This window comes from Pagrus pagrus (assembly GCF_965226575.1).
Source record: "Pagrus pagrus genome assembly, chromosome: 18".
Lineage (NCBI taxonomy): Eukaryota > Metazoa > Chordata > Actinopteri > Spariformes > Sparidae > Pagrus > Pagrus pagrus.
Genome location: NC_140202.1, coordinates 5572266 through 5586393, shown reverse-complemented (window position 1 = coordinate 5586393; position 14128 = coordinate 5572266). Strand labels below are relative to the sequence as shown.

General features: G+C 40.2%; 1 protein-coding gene and 1 long non-coding RNA gene across 2 annotated transcripts; one reads left to right on the top strand and one right to left on the bottom strand.

The window, feature by feature from the left end:
- Nucleotides 1-2548: 2548 nt before the first annotated feature.
- On the top strand, nt 2549-5293 carry LOC311273752. The gene is made up of 3 exons (XR_014624698.1): nt 2549-2624; nt 2991-4185; nt 5205-5293. It is a non-coding gene; the product is annotated as an uncharacterized lncRNA (long non-coding RNA).
- On the bottom strand, nt 4638-11401 carry LOC311273751 (uncharacterized protein). The gene is made up of 6 exons (XM_084380966.1): nt 11320-11401; nt 10905-11061; nt 9958-10026; nt 9582-9625; nt 5213-5543; nt 4638-4706 (listed from the first exon to the last, which is right to left on the bottom strand). Exons 2-5 carry the CDS (start codon nt 10905-10907, stop codon nt 5219-5221), a joined length of 441 nt encoding a protein of 146 aa, XP_084237092.1. The 5' UTR covers nt 10908-11061; nt 11320-11401; the 3' UTR covers nt 4638-4706; nt 5213-5218.
- Between the last annotated feature and the right edge of the window lie 2727 nt (nt 11402-14128).

Here is a 14128-nt window from a genome sequence, read left to right as displayed (position 1 = left end):
CTGGTGCGTCCTGGCCCTACTTGCAAGGGACTAGTATTATCAGGGGACCTCAAAAAACAGATTTCCAATAAAATATGACCCTGAATCAAAGAGGCTGTTCACACTTGGTACAAACGTACGTGCTGAGTGATCCCATCACAAGTGAACAGCTCTGAGTACAGGTGTGAACACTCCCAAGATGCTTCAAGGAAACAATTTTAATCTGATCACTCAAACCACATTTGGAGCTGGTCTGGGCTGCATGCTTTCAGCAGTGTGTAAGCTCATGTGTCCTGGACCAACACCTAGTCAGCTGATGTCCTCTCTGACAGACAAAGAAGAAGAAAAGGTGTTTGGGTTCTCTTAACTCAAAAACGCTTCCAACCTTAGCAGCAGATGTTTGTGGACACACTGTCTGTTTCAACTGATCCAACATGTGAACTAATAACAACACTATCACCAGGCTCCCTAAACAAATCATGCGATTTTAAGATTTGTTCAGTGAGGAGAAATTTAAAGACTGAAACTTTGCTACAACAATTCAAAAACTACCTTCTAGTAAATTCAGCATTAAATGAAAACATGAACATGTTTGTTTCCTTGTAAAAAGTGTCAATTTGTACCAGCCTGTCTGCTTCTGTGTCTAAAGTGCTAAAGTCTTACCTTACGTTTAGCAGCTGTTTGAACACACTGTTTACACTGATTTCACCATTTACACTCAATTTATGAAAGAAGAAACATTGTACTGACGCTAAACATGTCAAATTTTACAAATACACTAAACAGTAACCAATATAGGGTACTTCTTTGTCCCCGTGGATAAAGTCCCCAGACTCCCTTAAAAAATCCCTCAATTTAGTGAGTAGTTGAGTTAGGAGACACTTTATAAATGCCGTCTCTTCCTCATTCTTCTTGTTAATTCGACAAATATTATACATGAAGATATTTCTTTGTGATGCTTTTAATGATTCATGTGATTCCTTTAATCTCTTTCAAATTGTTAGAGAGACAGAAAAATCATTCTTACCAGAGTTGGGAGTGGACTTAAAGTATAGTAATAATCCTTACTAATGGGCCACACAAATATATGATTTTATAGCATAATGCTGACAGTGAGTGGTCACTCTGGGGTTTAGTGTGTCACTGCTGGTCAGGCCTTTTTCATTATCATATACCACTTTCACATACATTCTATGATTCAACCCCATCTAACCCCTTTGGGCTGAACTGGGATGCTGACTGTGAGTCAGACCTTATCAGCCAGCATCAGTGTTATTTACTGTGAGCTCACTGATGCTCTGCTGGCTGAGTGGGACCCTAACCCTAGCCCATCAGCCAGGTTCAACATGTGAACACTGACAGAAGAGTGGAGACAGTAATACCACCACCATAACTCGTGTTTTCCTGTAGTTACATATGTGACATAATGATTAGGTGTCCAGAAACATTGTCCTCTTACAGTATTCTGCAGGTAGCTAAACTTTGTTGCTTTACCAACTAAGTGTGTGACAAACTCAGGCTCTGACAGGATTTTTCAGCATGTTGTGTTTGTTTCAGGCGTCTGATCGAGTCTTTGGAAAGGTTTCTCCAGGCTGCATAAAAAACATGCTGACAAACTGGTTCGACTTGTCTGAACACCTTCAGAGCAGGTCTGGATGACTGGACAAAAAGTGGCATCAAACATTTGTTATTTCTTTCCTCCACATCTTTCTGGCTCTTGATTCTTGTTTTGAGGACATTTATGTAAAACCTGTAACACTGTCAACAGCAACAAAAAGTCTGTTCTCGTGTTCTGAGTAATTAATGTCACAGGTCTGTTCTAAGCATGGAAATTCCCGTGAATGACTGCAGCCAGGCAGTGGCCAAACCACAATAAAGATATGAGAAGTATGAACTGTATGTGAAGATAAAAACAACTCTTGTTGATCTCTTTCACCTGTGCAGGGAACTGACATCAACAACTGCAAATAGTTGTTCACAGTACAACCTGTTATTGATAACATGCTGAAGAAACATTCATGCTACATTCCAACATCATGAGAGGCTTTGTCTTTTTTCTTGTTGAAATGACCAACTTCCAGCCCTGAAGCACTCTAGGGCCCACCTACCTGCCCCGTCAATCATTTGAAAACAAATCAGTCGTTGACCTCCTCTCTGAAATGTGTTCTTTCAGGCATTTCTTCATCAGAAGTCATGCGATGTGTTTCCCATGCATCTTCTTCTTTTTTATGACTGGAATTGGGAACATTGTGCTCCCTTTGTTTGGACTGATATGCTACTCATCAGACCTCAGATGCACTTTTGTGGTTCTGTTATGTTTACATGTATGCTTTTATATTTTGGGTTTCATTTACGTGCATGATTTATGATTCAGTTTTCATTATTGATCATGGTTTTATGCATGCTTTTAGATCATTCAGCCTGAGCGTTATTTTACTTCCTAACTCGAGACTGTGATAGATTAATCCCAGATCACCTGCACCTGGTGCGCCCTACTTTTGATAGACATTGTGGCCAGCCAGTGAGAGATAAGAGCATGGCTGCCGTGGACCAATGGGCAGCTGAGGGGAGAGTTGAAATAGCTAAAAGCACAGAACAACAGACACCATGGATGGGTGGGAACAGAGACTGAGGAGCTGGAGACAGTGAGTGGTTACCATAAGACACACAACTGTTTTTGCTGCAGGTGTTGGAGAGGATATCTTCACCACTGATAGTGTGGTTATTGAATAGAAATTATTTTGAGACTGTTTTTCAGTAAAAGAAAATGTGCGAGTAGTGTTACAGTAACACATGACTATATTGCATAGCTTGCAACTTGTCTTCAGTCTTAGATGTGCAATTTATTGACCCACCTAGCAGGTAGTAGTTAAGTCTAATGCGACAGTCTTGTAATAAATTCTACCTTTATGGCAGATATAATATTGAATGTTTGTTAAATATTACATGCCCCCCCTTGTTGATTATGGTGTACAACTGTTGACTGATGCTTTGTCTTTCTTTCCTCTCAGGTGAAACTAGTCCGGACTGATTGATGCTAACCAATAAAAGGGGCATGAGGCTCTCTCTCTCTCCCTTCCACCATCCAACCTAAACAGCCACAGTGTGTTCACCCTGCTGTCGTCGACAACAGATACAGAAGTATCTGCTGCTGTACCACCAGACTACAGAGCAGCTTCACTCCTCAGACTACAGAGCAGCTTCACTCCTCAGACTATGAGACTCCTGAACTCATCCTCAACACTTCATTGTCTAAAATAGATGTAGACACAGTGGCCTGTATAAGTCACTAGGTGGCAATGTTGCACAATCTCTAATAATTCAGCAGTTCTTGTTTTTGGTACCTTGTAGTATATCCTATTTTAGAGTTATGCTCTGCAGAAAGCCACCATGTTTTTTTAAAGTTTACCTATTAATGCCCTGTAAGGGCAAGAAGCTGACTGTGAGCTACTGAAAGGATTGTTTCAATCAAGCGTTAAAGTGCAGCCAAGGTCTCAACCACAACCCAGAGCCCAGTGTCTGCTGCCTTCTGTCCACATCACACCCCAGAACACCCACAGAAACACAACACAGAGTCCAGGGGAGGCGTAGAGAGGCAGTGGCAGTCAATATATACACACATACATATAGGTTACAGACTCAAGGGCTCAAACATTATTTCCTTTTTTTAAACCCTTTTTTAAAAAGTGACAATTTACCTGGATTATAATAGACCTCATTTGGGTAAGGGTCCCTTTAGGGAGTCATAACATTGAATCTGTCTTAGAGGGGGGTCTGCAATATTTTCCATAACCAGTTGATATCAGTGAGAGTTAACAAAATATTTAACACCTCTGTATAAAAAAACTAAACAAGATAACCTTTTTTATGAACTGTTGTGTTAGACTGCATTAGATTTAACCAGGTGGCCATGATGTACACCTGTAAGAACAGAAATGTGTTATGGTTGTTTCTGTTTCCTGTTTTACTTCGAAGTTTTACCCTTGTGTGTCGCATCCTGCTTTTCAGTTCCTCCTGTGTGTTTTTCCCTCCCAATGCTTTTCCACTCGTTTCCTCACCTGTTCCTCTTCCCTCCTCACTCCACCTGTTCCTGATCCCCTCGTTAGTGTCTGTGTATATAGTCTTTGTTCTCCCTCATGTTTGTCAGTTTGTTCGTTCTCCTGTTTCTGTGTTCCTCCAGTGTCTCTGCCTGTGTTTCCCCATCTGGTATGTTTGGATGTTGGTTCCTTGTTTTTTCATCTGATTTGTATTTTGCTTTTGGTTGAACTTTGTTTTAGCTTTGTTGCAACTTTGTCTTTGTCCTCCTGTCTCATTTTGGGTTTGTCTTTATTTCTTGTGTTTTGATATTTCAGCTTTGATAATTAAAGCTTGCTTTTGTGTCTGCACTTGGTCCTCAATTTTGTTTGACCTTAACCCCTGACAAAATGTAACTGCGGGGTCAATGTGACTGTGTGTGGCTAAAAAAGGTAAAATGATCACTTTTTCGTTGCCTTTTGTGTAATTTATAATAAAGAAAATTGTTGAATGAAAAGACACAGACCAGTTATTTTAAAAGTTACAGTACATTTTGAAATGTCAAGCACCAATGTCAATTAACAACATTAAAATTCAACAAATTAAAATGTAAACATTAACTTTTAAAAATAATGAGAGTGCAGCTGGTGTCAGTGCTGGATGCTGGACGTCTGTCAGTGGGTAGCAAACTCTTCAGTTTGATCCAGATGTTCCTGTATTCAAAAGAGAGACAAGGAGAGAAATGAAAAAGGGGATGAGTTGGGTTGTGACAACAGTTTCAACAGGAGGGAAATGTATCAGGTGAGCTTTTAATACTTTTTGTGTAGAAATGGGATGTTTGAGATGTGAGCTCCTCTATTCTCTATACACCTGCACTCATAAGAGAGACTGTACTGAGGCTGTGATGTAACTGACAGAGGTGGGAATTGTGGAGTCATCAAGTCATCTCCATGCCATGTATTTGTTCTGCTCAGTCACTGAACCAGGTGCATTCACTAATTGGCTCACCTTCCTGGCTGAAGAGCTGTGCTGATTGGACTCAGCTGGTTTAGGGCATAAACAGAACAAATACATGGCATGGAGATGACTTGATGACTCCACAATTCCCACCTCTGGTAACGGACCTAAAGCTGTCATGCTATAATACAGAGACAGGTAAGAAATAAAGACAAAGGCTAGCTAAAGAAATTGAAAAATACTTGTTTGGCCAGGTACATACCAGGCTTCAGAGGATCCAGAATCTCAGAGCCTCGGTCATCAACCATCCCAGAGCCTTGGTCATCAACCATCCCAGAGCCTTGGTCATCAACCATCCCAGAGCCTTGGTCATCAACCATTTCAGAGCCTTGGTCGCCCAGGATACCAGAACACCAGCTTCATTGCTCCCTGGAACCTCAGGTGCATAGCTCCTCATAGCCTCAGCAACCTGGTTTACCAGAGCCTCAGCTGCATAGCTCACCAGAACCTCAACCACCCAGCGTATTGGTGACACTAATACACGGAGAGCCTGTCGACCACGTCCTCTGCCATCTCTGTTGGCCCCATTCACTCTGAAATACAGACAGTAGGGAGTCAGTTAAGAGCACTGAAGGGTGATAATCCATGGTAGTTTAGACTGACATGATAGATGAAGAAATCTTCCACAATAAAACACTGTGATAAAATGATGATGAAATGTTAATTAATGGGATAGAAAAGGTTGATAACCTGCAGACTGTCAGCACTGAGTTTATAGAGACACACTGTATCAGTCAGGGACCTTCATCAAGCATCAAAGTTAGGATGATTAAAAAAAAAAAAAAATCAGAATGAGAAGCAACATGAAGCATCTTTGTACCAATCTACAGGGAACCAAACCGATCCAAAAATTACACCAAATATTGATTCAACATTGGTCAACAGGATGGAAGAAAAGAAATTATTGTAAAATATACGTCAAAATGGGAAAAATAAGCCATTTTTATCTCCCCAAAAATGATAAAAGGTTGAGGTTGAGTGAACATCTTAACAAATCATACATCTATTAATGGAGAGAAGGCCAATGGAATCAACTTTGATTCAGAAATATTAAGTAGATACTGTATATAACGTGAAATATCCAGGCGTTTTTAAATGAAAACTTTCAAGGAAATAGTCTGGCCAAATGTAAAAATAGGCACCACGAACAATTCATTAAAAAAAGAAAAAAGAAAACTAAAACACTATGAGGCCATGATGGTTTTCAAAGATGAAAATAAATGTAAAATATCAGAACAGCACCATTTTTTAATTATTTTTTTAAATATCAAAAAGCAAAAATATTCTAAATTTTTTTTATTCTCTGTTGCAGTTTGTGTCAGAATGTTAAAAGCTCAGTGCAGACCTGAAGCAGAGCTGGGCTGCTGTGTTTTCCTACTGTGGCAGAGTTCAGTACCCCTGCTTACTCTTAGGGTGCATTCACACCAGCCTTGATTAGTCCGGTTAAACCGAACTGTGGAGCATTTGCCCCATGGTGCGGTCTGTTTGGGTCGGTGTGAACGCTGGCCGCGAACTCTGGTGCGGACCAAACAACCGCACCCTGGTCCGCCTCGTAGAGGTCGTAGGTTAGTTAAGCAATAACGATAGAGCTAAGCTAATTAATACTGAGCTAAACAGTAACAGCAACATTACATGTTTTATGTTTGCAGGGACATGGTGAAAACTCTAAACCCCAAATACACACCACCTTCCAGGGACTACCTGTCAAACACATTAATCCCATCGTGGTACAAGGTTGAGAAGTCTAACATTATTACAGAGCTCAGTGAAGTCAGCTCTGTTGCACTCACATGTGATGGCTGGAGTAGCATCACACAGGACCACTACCTCACCATCACAGCACACTACATAGTGGAGGGCAAAATGCAGCAAAAAGTGCTAAAAACAAAGGCTGTATACAAAGCACAGACCGGTTGTGTTGTTGCAGAGGAAATCAGTGATGTTCTGTCAGAGATTGGCATATCTGATAAAATTGTAGCAATCACTGTAGATAATGCTGCCAACATGGATGTGGCTATTAAGCGCCTGCAATTTGTGAAACTGTGCTGTTTTGCCCACACACTTAATCTAGCAGCACAAAGTCTATACTCCCTAAATTCAGTGAGTCAGTGGGTGGCCAAGGTCCAAACCATTGTTGTGTGGATGAATAGGTGGTTCTCCAAGAGAAGCAAGAACTTCTACGTAAGACACACAAAGTTCACTTTATTTAACTGTTGTGCATTGACACGTAATGACTTTATATGTCTGATCTTATTATTATTTATGAGCTCTGCAGAGTAGTACTATAGTATTTATAGAGTCCAATTTTACAAAAGTATTGTTTGTCTCCTAGGATGAAAAGCATCTGCTAAATAACTTCAAATTGATGTTCTTGTTTTTAGCAGAGCTGCCCCGACACTCACTCACTGGAACTCTCTGTACCTAATGCTGGAGAGATTCACAGAGCAGTACCCTGCAATTCAAGCAGCCAGCTTGGATCAAAGGCTGAGAAAAAATATGGAAAGGGACAGGTAGAGATAGATAGATGAGCTTAGACAAAAAATACCAGTACACACAAAATACGAATTCAAATAACAGTATGAGAGTGAATGTGCATGTGCTAATGTAGGGAGTGCATATGTTAGGTGTTTTGTTAAGAAAAAAAGAGAATATTTCTAACTCCAATCTGTGTGTTCTTAATTCTTTTTCATACAGACTTGCTCGGCTAACTGAGGAGGATTTTAGGAGAGCTGAAGACTTCATCAACCTGATGAAGGTGCTCTACACGTCAACACTCTGCGTGTCCTCCGTAAAAAGTCCCACATGCGGACAGATTCTGCCTATCCTCAAAAAGCTTGAGGCAAACCTGGCTGTAAAAGATGGAGACACAGTCTTTGTGTCAAACCTTAAAAAACAGGTTTGGGCAAATCTATCCAAGCGCTACCAGGTAAGTGACTGAGGCAGGGCACCTGGAAAGAAATTGTTGAAGAATAGAAATATCCTGTGGCTTGTTAAAACATTTAAAGAACATGTTTTTTGCAGAATGATGAGATCAGGAACTTTCTCCAAGTGGCCACTGCGTTGGATCCGCACTTTAAACATAAATTGGATGATGATGACACCATCTGGGACCAGCTCCAGAGAAAGCTGATTGAACAGGTGAAATGCCATTCTGCACAACTGTCCTTTTCAGCTATTAAAATCTAAGATTTATATGCTAATTATGTTCTTTGTAGTCAACAGAGGAAGACTGTGGAGCTGATGAGGACACCATGCAGTCTGAGAATGAGGCAAATGAGGAGAATGAGGATGAGCAGGAGAGTGTAAGTGTACGATAGCTGATATTATATAGGTTTTCAATTTAAATAATGATCATGCCTTTAATGGATGTTTTCCCCTTTTTAGTGATAATACTGATGAACCTTTTTGTTTTGTTTTTTAGCAACAGCCTCCCTGCAAACTGCCCAGGAAGACTCCACTGGAGGAGCTGTTCGCTGAGGAAGAGGCACAGAACATAGTGTCACAGCACAGCTCCATGTCCATCATGAAACGAGTGGAGAGAGAGCTGCAGATTATGTCTGAGGACCCTGCTGCATGGTGGTGGAACCAACAAAAGACTGTCAGATCTGGCTTTCTCCTATTTATGGGAGACACTATCTGTCCAGAACGCTCACGCATCCTGCCTGAGAAGGCAGATATGATCATTTTCCTAAACAAGAACTGTTTCTGATTTTATACTCTACCTGCTGCTAATCTGGACTGGGTTTTACAAGTTGTTCCTTATTGTTTATTTGCTTTTCTGCACCAGGCTAGCCCATCAGTGGGAGCACGGTAACATGTTTAAGTACCTGCAGCATCATACACTCATGTGTAAATGTGTTTTCATGAGGTTTTCAAAAATAAAGCTCTCTTGAGGAAAGTGTACCCCTGCGAAAATGTATTTATAATTTATAATATTTATATTCAAGTTCATAGATTTGATATTTATATTATAGTTGAAAACAGCCCTGTGAGAAATTCATAGTAACGTTCATAAAGAGTAAAAAGTTCATAGAATTAAAATTGATGGAGAAGGTCAGACTATTTCATTCAGAAAGACCTTTGGTTAGCTAGCTCATTTAAAATATCCTAAACTTTTTTGACCCTGCCTCTTAAAAGAATCGGAATCGAGAATCGTTAGGAACCGGAATCGAAACAAGGAATCGGAATCGGAACCGGAATCATTCCAATTCAAACGATACCCAACCCTATTAATAAGCCACAGCCATGTTTTCTTTATGTGTGTAGTTTGGTGCCGCTGGTCAGCAGGTGGCTCCTGAGACTGGCCCTACACCACAGACCAGTCTGAACTCTGTCAGACCGACCCCTGGTATAAATTATATAACTCTGAGTTTCACATTTAATGGGATAAAACGGACTAAAATACTATACTGAAATGTATCAATAAAGTACACTAAATTGTACTTTATTAATAAACTGCAAATGACTGTAATACACTGTACTGTGCTCATAATGTGTTGCTTTTGGGGTTATCTGTGAGTACTGTGGAGCTCATGTCTACACTGTGAAGTATGAACTAACACTGATATTACCTGGGGACAGGTGGGGCCTCATCTCCAGGCTGCTGGTTCCCATCCTGGGGTCAGGAGCACAACAGAGGACAGCAAGACAAATCAGAGGGGTTATTAGATATTAATTACATAATCCTTTAATTATTCCCCCTTTTTCTGAGGAATTACTGATCATTTCCTTCAGGACTCAGACATGAAACAAACTAACAAAGTTTAGACTGAACTGTAAACATCCAGTTACAAGGCTTTAACACACTTTAATGGACTTTTCTCAGTTATCAGCCGTCACTAACTGAAAAGGCTGGGCTACACTGCTCTGCTCTGAGTAACTGTAAAATAAATAACAGCGGACATCTTTAGGTGCAGTGGATGCTCATCTCAGTGTGCAAGTACTTACAGAAGGTATGAGATAGATTGCATCATCATGAAGTCCATCTGAACCAGTGGGATTATTCTCAGTCTGGATCTAGGAAGGGGATGACAATGAGCAGAGAGCAGGTGAATACTTTTATTTTATTCTAATGAAATTGAAATAATCAATATTTCATGGTTCAATATTAGATTTGTAATGTCAAAGATCTTTAGACTGTGTGTGTGTTTGAAACTGAAACAGTGTAGTGTCACTATACAACCCATATGCATGCTGCTGTATAACACTACAATACTGTATACACTCATACTGAGACTGTGAGGGTCATTCCTCACAACATATGGACAGCTGTTTTTTAAATATCTGTTTCAAAGATCTGAAGGAAGGAGCAGAAAGACCTGCTTTCGTTCTGGGCAGTCTGAATTGTTCTTGTTTTATCTGATTTTACAATGATTCTCACTTCTACTTCTGCTGGTCCATTATGAACAATATCTAAAACTGCAGGAAACTGTTTTTAAGTTGTAAAAATAATTGGGAATAATGACAGAATCAGACTGAATAATGATATCACAACAGTCTAATCTTAATATGGAAATCTTTATAGTCACTAAATGACTATTACTGAATGTTCTCTGGTATATTCATAGTGAAGACGGAGAAGGAGAGAGCACAAGGCTAACAGGAGTAGCTAGCATGGAGGTGAGTGAGAAAATTAGCAAATATTAATTGTTAAAACCAAATAATGACATCACAACAGTCCTAATGTTAATTTAAAATGAACAATCAAGCTCTTGACATAAAATGACAACACAAATATGGTTATCGTCGTTCACAACAGACTAAACTGTGTGCACGAGCTACTCGACATGCTAGCTACTCGACATGCTAGCTGCTAGTCATCGACTATTACACCAGTTATGTACTGTACAGGTACAGACATACATGGGTGTTTTAAACAAGTGAACACCACCTACCATTTTACTTTACTCCAATGTTTAGCTTTCTGTAAAGGCTCTTGAAGCTTCACTGGTCCACAACAGTGTTTGGCGGGGTTCCTTTCGAACCACTACAATGATGGCGAAATGGCCGGCATGAGCGAATGACGCCACCACATGACATTACGGCCACCAGCTAAACAAAAAAAAAAAAAAAATCATAGGCCACTAGGTGTCATCCGTGTCTCAGCCCTTATATTCATGTAAATTCACAGCTATCTGCCTGTTCCATGATTCACTCGAGGCAGTTAATTTGGGGCAACACAAAAGTAATTTCTGCTCAGATTCTTTGAGAACTTTGTCCATGAATACATTGACTGTACTGTAAGGGGAAAAGGCACCTCTTAAAAAATAAAAACAATCTAACTTACTTCAGTAAACAATGTCAGCTTACCTGATCCTAATTGTACGATCCTATATTAGTTGAGGAGGCAGAACTGACACAACTAAGTGCAGCTGAGAGTATACCCCTGTCCAGGAGGTAGTGGACCAGGTCTTCGTTGTAAAGGGTTAAGTCCATAAACATACAACGTGTTACTTTAAAATGGGATTTAAAAAGGGACTTTATCAGAATACCTATTGATAAAGATCACAATTCAGTATTTAATAAAGATTAATCTAAAAGAGCTGAGGCTGGTTAAAATACTAGATATATACCGGAGATCGAGAGTGTCAGGCCTTCATGCGGACATGCCTCTCCCTCCCTGCTGACTTCATGCCAGCAGAGTGACCAAAATAACTGAAATGTCCAAATTATAATCCACAGCTGGTTGGTAAAAATGGTTAATCCTCCTTCTGCTCTGTTATCCTTGGATCCAACGGCTAATCTTTTGATGTCCATTGCTCTCTCGGCTGACCATCTATCGTTTAAGGAGGCAACTGTTCCTCTTGCATACTCATTGAGTAATCTGGATGTCGACCCCATTTCGCTTGTACATTTTATCTGCTTGTTTGCTTTGTTTGCTCTGATTGATAAGTTGGACTAGTAGAGAGTGAGTGTATGGGAGTGAGGTTGTAATAATGAAATGGTAATCAGGGGACATTGTGTAAAGCAACTAATGCTAGAGAGCTTGAGAGGGAGTAGGTCAACATCACTTTCGTGGTCAGAAGAAGGGGGCCTCCTGGGCCCCTACTGGTTGGAGAGGGGGCAGTGGTTGGGGGCCCCTGCAGGTTGGGGGGCCCAAGGCAATTGCCTACCTTTGCCTTATGGTAAGACCGAGCCTGCCTAAAGATGCATCACTCCCTGCACGGACGCTTTCGGGACCACTTCCCCTTCCCTTGGGTGTCTCGTCCCACTTCTTGACCCTGACGAAGACGATTTCTCTTTGCTGCATGTAGCAAGCCACTTGAAAAATGGTTCTTCCTCCGCTCTCCTACCTTGGATTAACCTACAAGTATGTGAGAAGCCTATTATTGGAGAATGGACTTCAAGAGATTTGCAGTTAAATGCAGGATTTGTAAGCATTTTACTGCCAGAACCGCCACAACATGAACAAACATATCAATCAATCAATCAATAAATGTTGTAAAAGGCAGAAAACGTGTGCGTCATGAAGAGAAACAGGAGTTAAATAATTCATATCAAATGTGATATGAGTTGATATTTCTGTTTGAATCAGAGTTTTTGATCTGATACTGATAAAATAAATAAATTACCTCCAACAAGGTGATTATGTTTTCATCTATGTCTGTCTGTTTATTAAACTAAATGATGAAACCAATCTGGCTGTTTGTTTGTTTGCGATGAGCGAGTGATGAACCAACGGAGGAAGTTTGATCGGCATGACTTTAAAGTTCGATCCCACATCTTTACGTCTCTGGACGGTGTCTTTAACCTCTGGACCGTCTTCAGGCTGAAAACAGCCACAAGCAGAGAGAGAGAGGACGAGACTGAAGGAGGAACTCAGCATGAAAGTGAAAAACAGAACAAGTCCGACTGAACATTACACTGTGACCGCTGACCTCCACACACACACACACACACACACACACACACACACACACACACACACGTCAACAGGGCCAAAAGCTACACAAATATTAGTATAAGCCACTTAATTTACTCAGTTAAGTTTTAGAGATCAGTTACAACAGGACACAAATTTTAAGGGGAATGCATATTCATCGACTAAATAATGCCATTTATATTCTTTAAACCTGATTTGTCATTCTGTTTTTATAACAAAATATAAAGGCTTGGCTCTAGTGGATGGCTTAGCCATTTACCAGATCTTCTCTGTATTAAAATGAGGAGCCAAGCAGGATGAGAGGAAGTAATAAGTAATTCCAATAAAGGAAAAAACAATCAGGATAAAATCAAGAGGAAAACATGCTCAGCAGGAATATAGTTTCCTTTCATTTTTAATTAATTGCTTAGAATGGATGCGTCATAACATCCCCAGAAGTCCCCTGTCATCTGCATCACAGTGGCAGCAAAAAAATGCATCCCCTAAACTTGGGAACCAATCACTGTCCAGATATCTGCTCAGGATTCTGTAAATATTCTGGGCTTTTTTCACAGAAGGTTTTTTGCCAGCCTTTGGTAACTTTTGTCGGTGTTGAACCTTGCGATTTCTTTGGACGACAACTACAGACCTTGAGAAATCTCTTCTCTCTACTCTTTGAACGTTCATCTATTTCTGCCTTCTACCAGCTTCATGGCTAAAGTGAGAGACATATACCTCTAGTAAGGATGAATCAGTTCAGTCTATTGCTATCAATATGCTTTAAAGTAGATGCAGTAGAGTCAAAGGTTTTTTTTCCACTAGTCAAAATACCTCCATTTTGCATTTGTTTAAATGTAACAATATACATTTCATTATATGACTTCATTTCATGGATTTTCATGAAAATAATCATGTTGAAACTTGCAAAATCCTATAGCTGTACTCCAAATACTTTTTGAGTAATGAATTTGTGAGGTTTGGGCCTCAGAGCTAAATTTATGCATTTAGTGATTCTTTGTTTGTATGATGGATTCCTTGTGGGTTTTGTCCTGGAGTTAGGGGGGGCTGCTGGAATCAAAACCTGGTTGAACTCGTTTGCTGATTGTTCATTTCCCTCAGCTGCTCCTCCACCTTCCTCTGGAAGCCGGTTATCTCTCTCATCCCACTCCATACGTCCCTGGTGTTGTTGTTCACCAGTTTGTATTCAATATACATAATAATAATAACATATATAGAATACACATATAATAATCACAA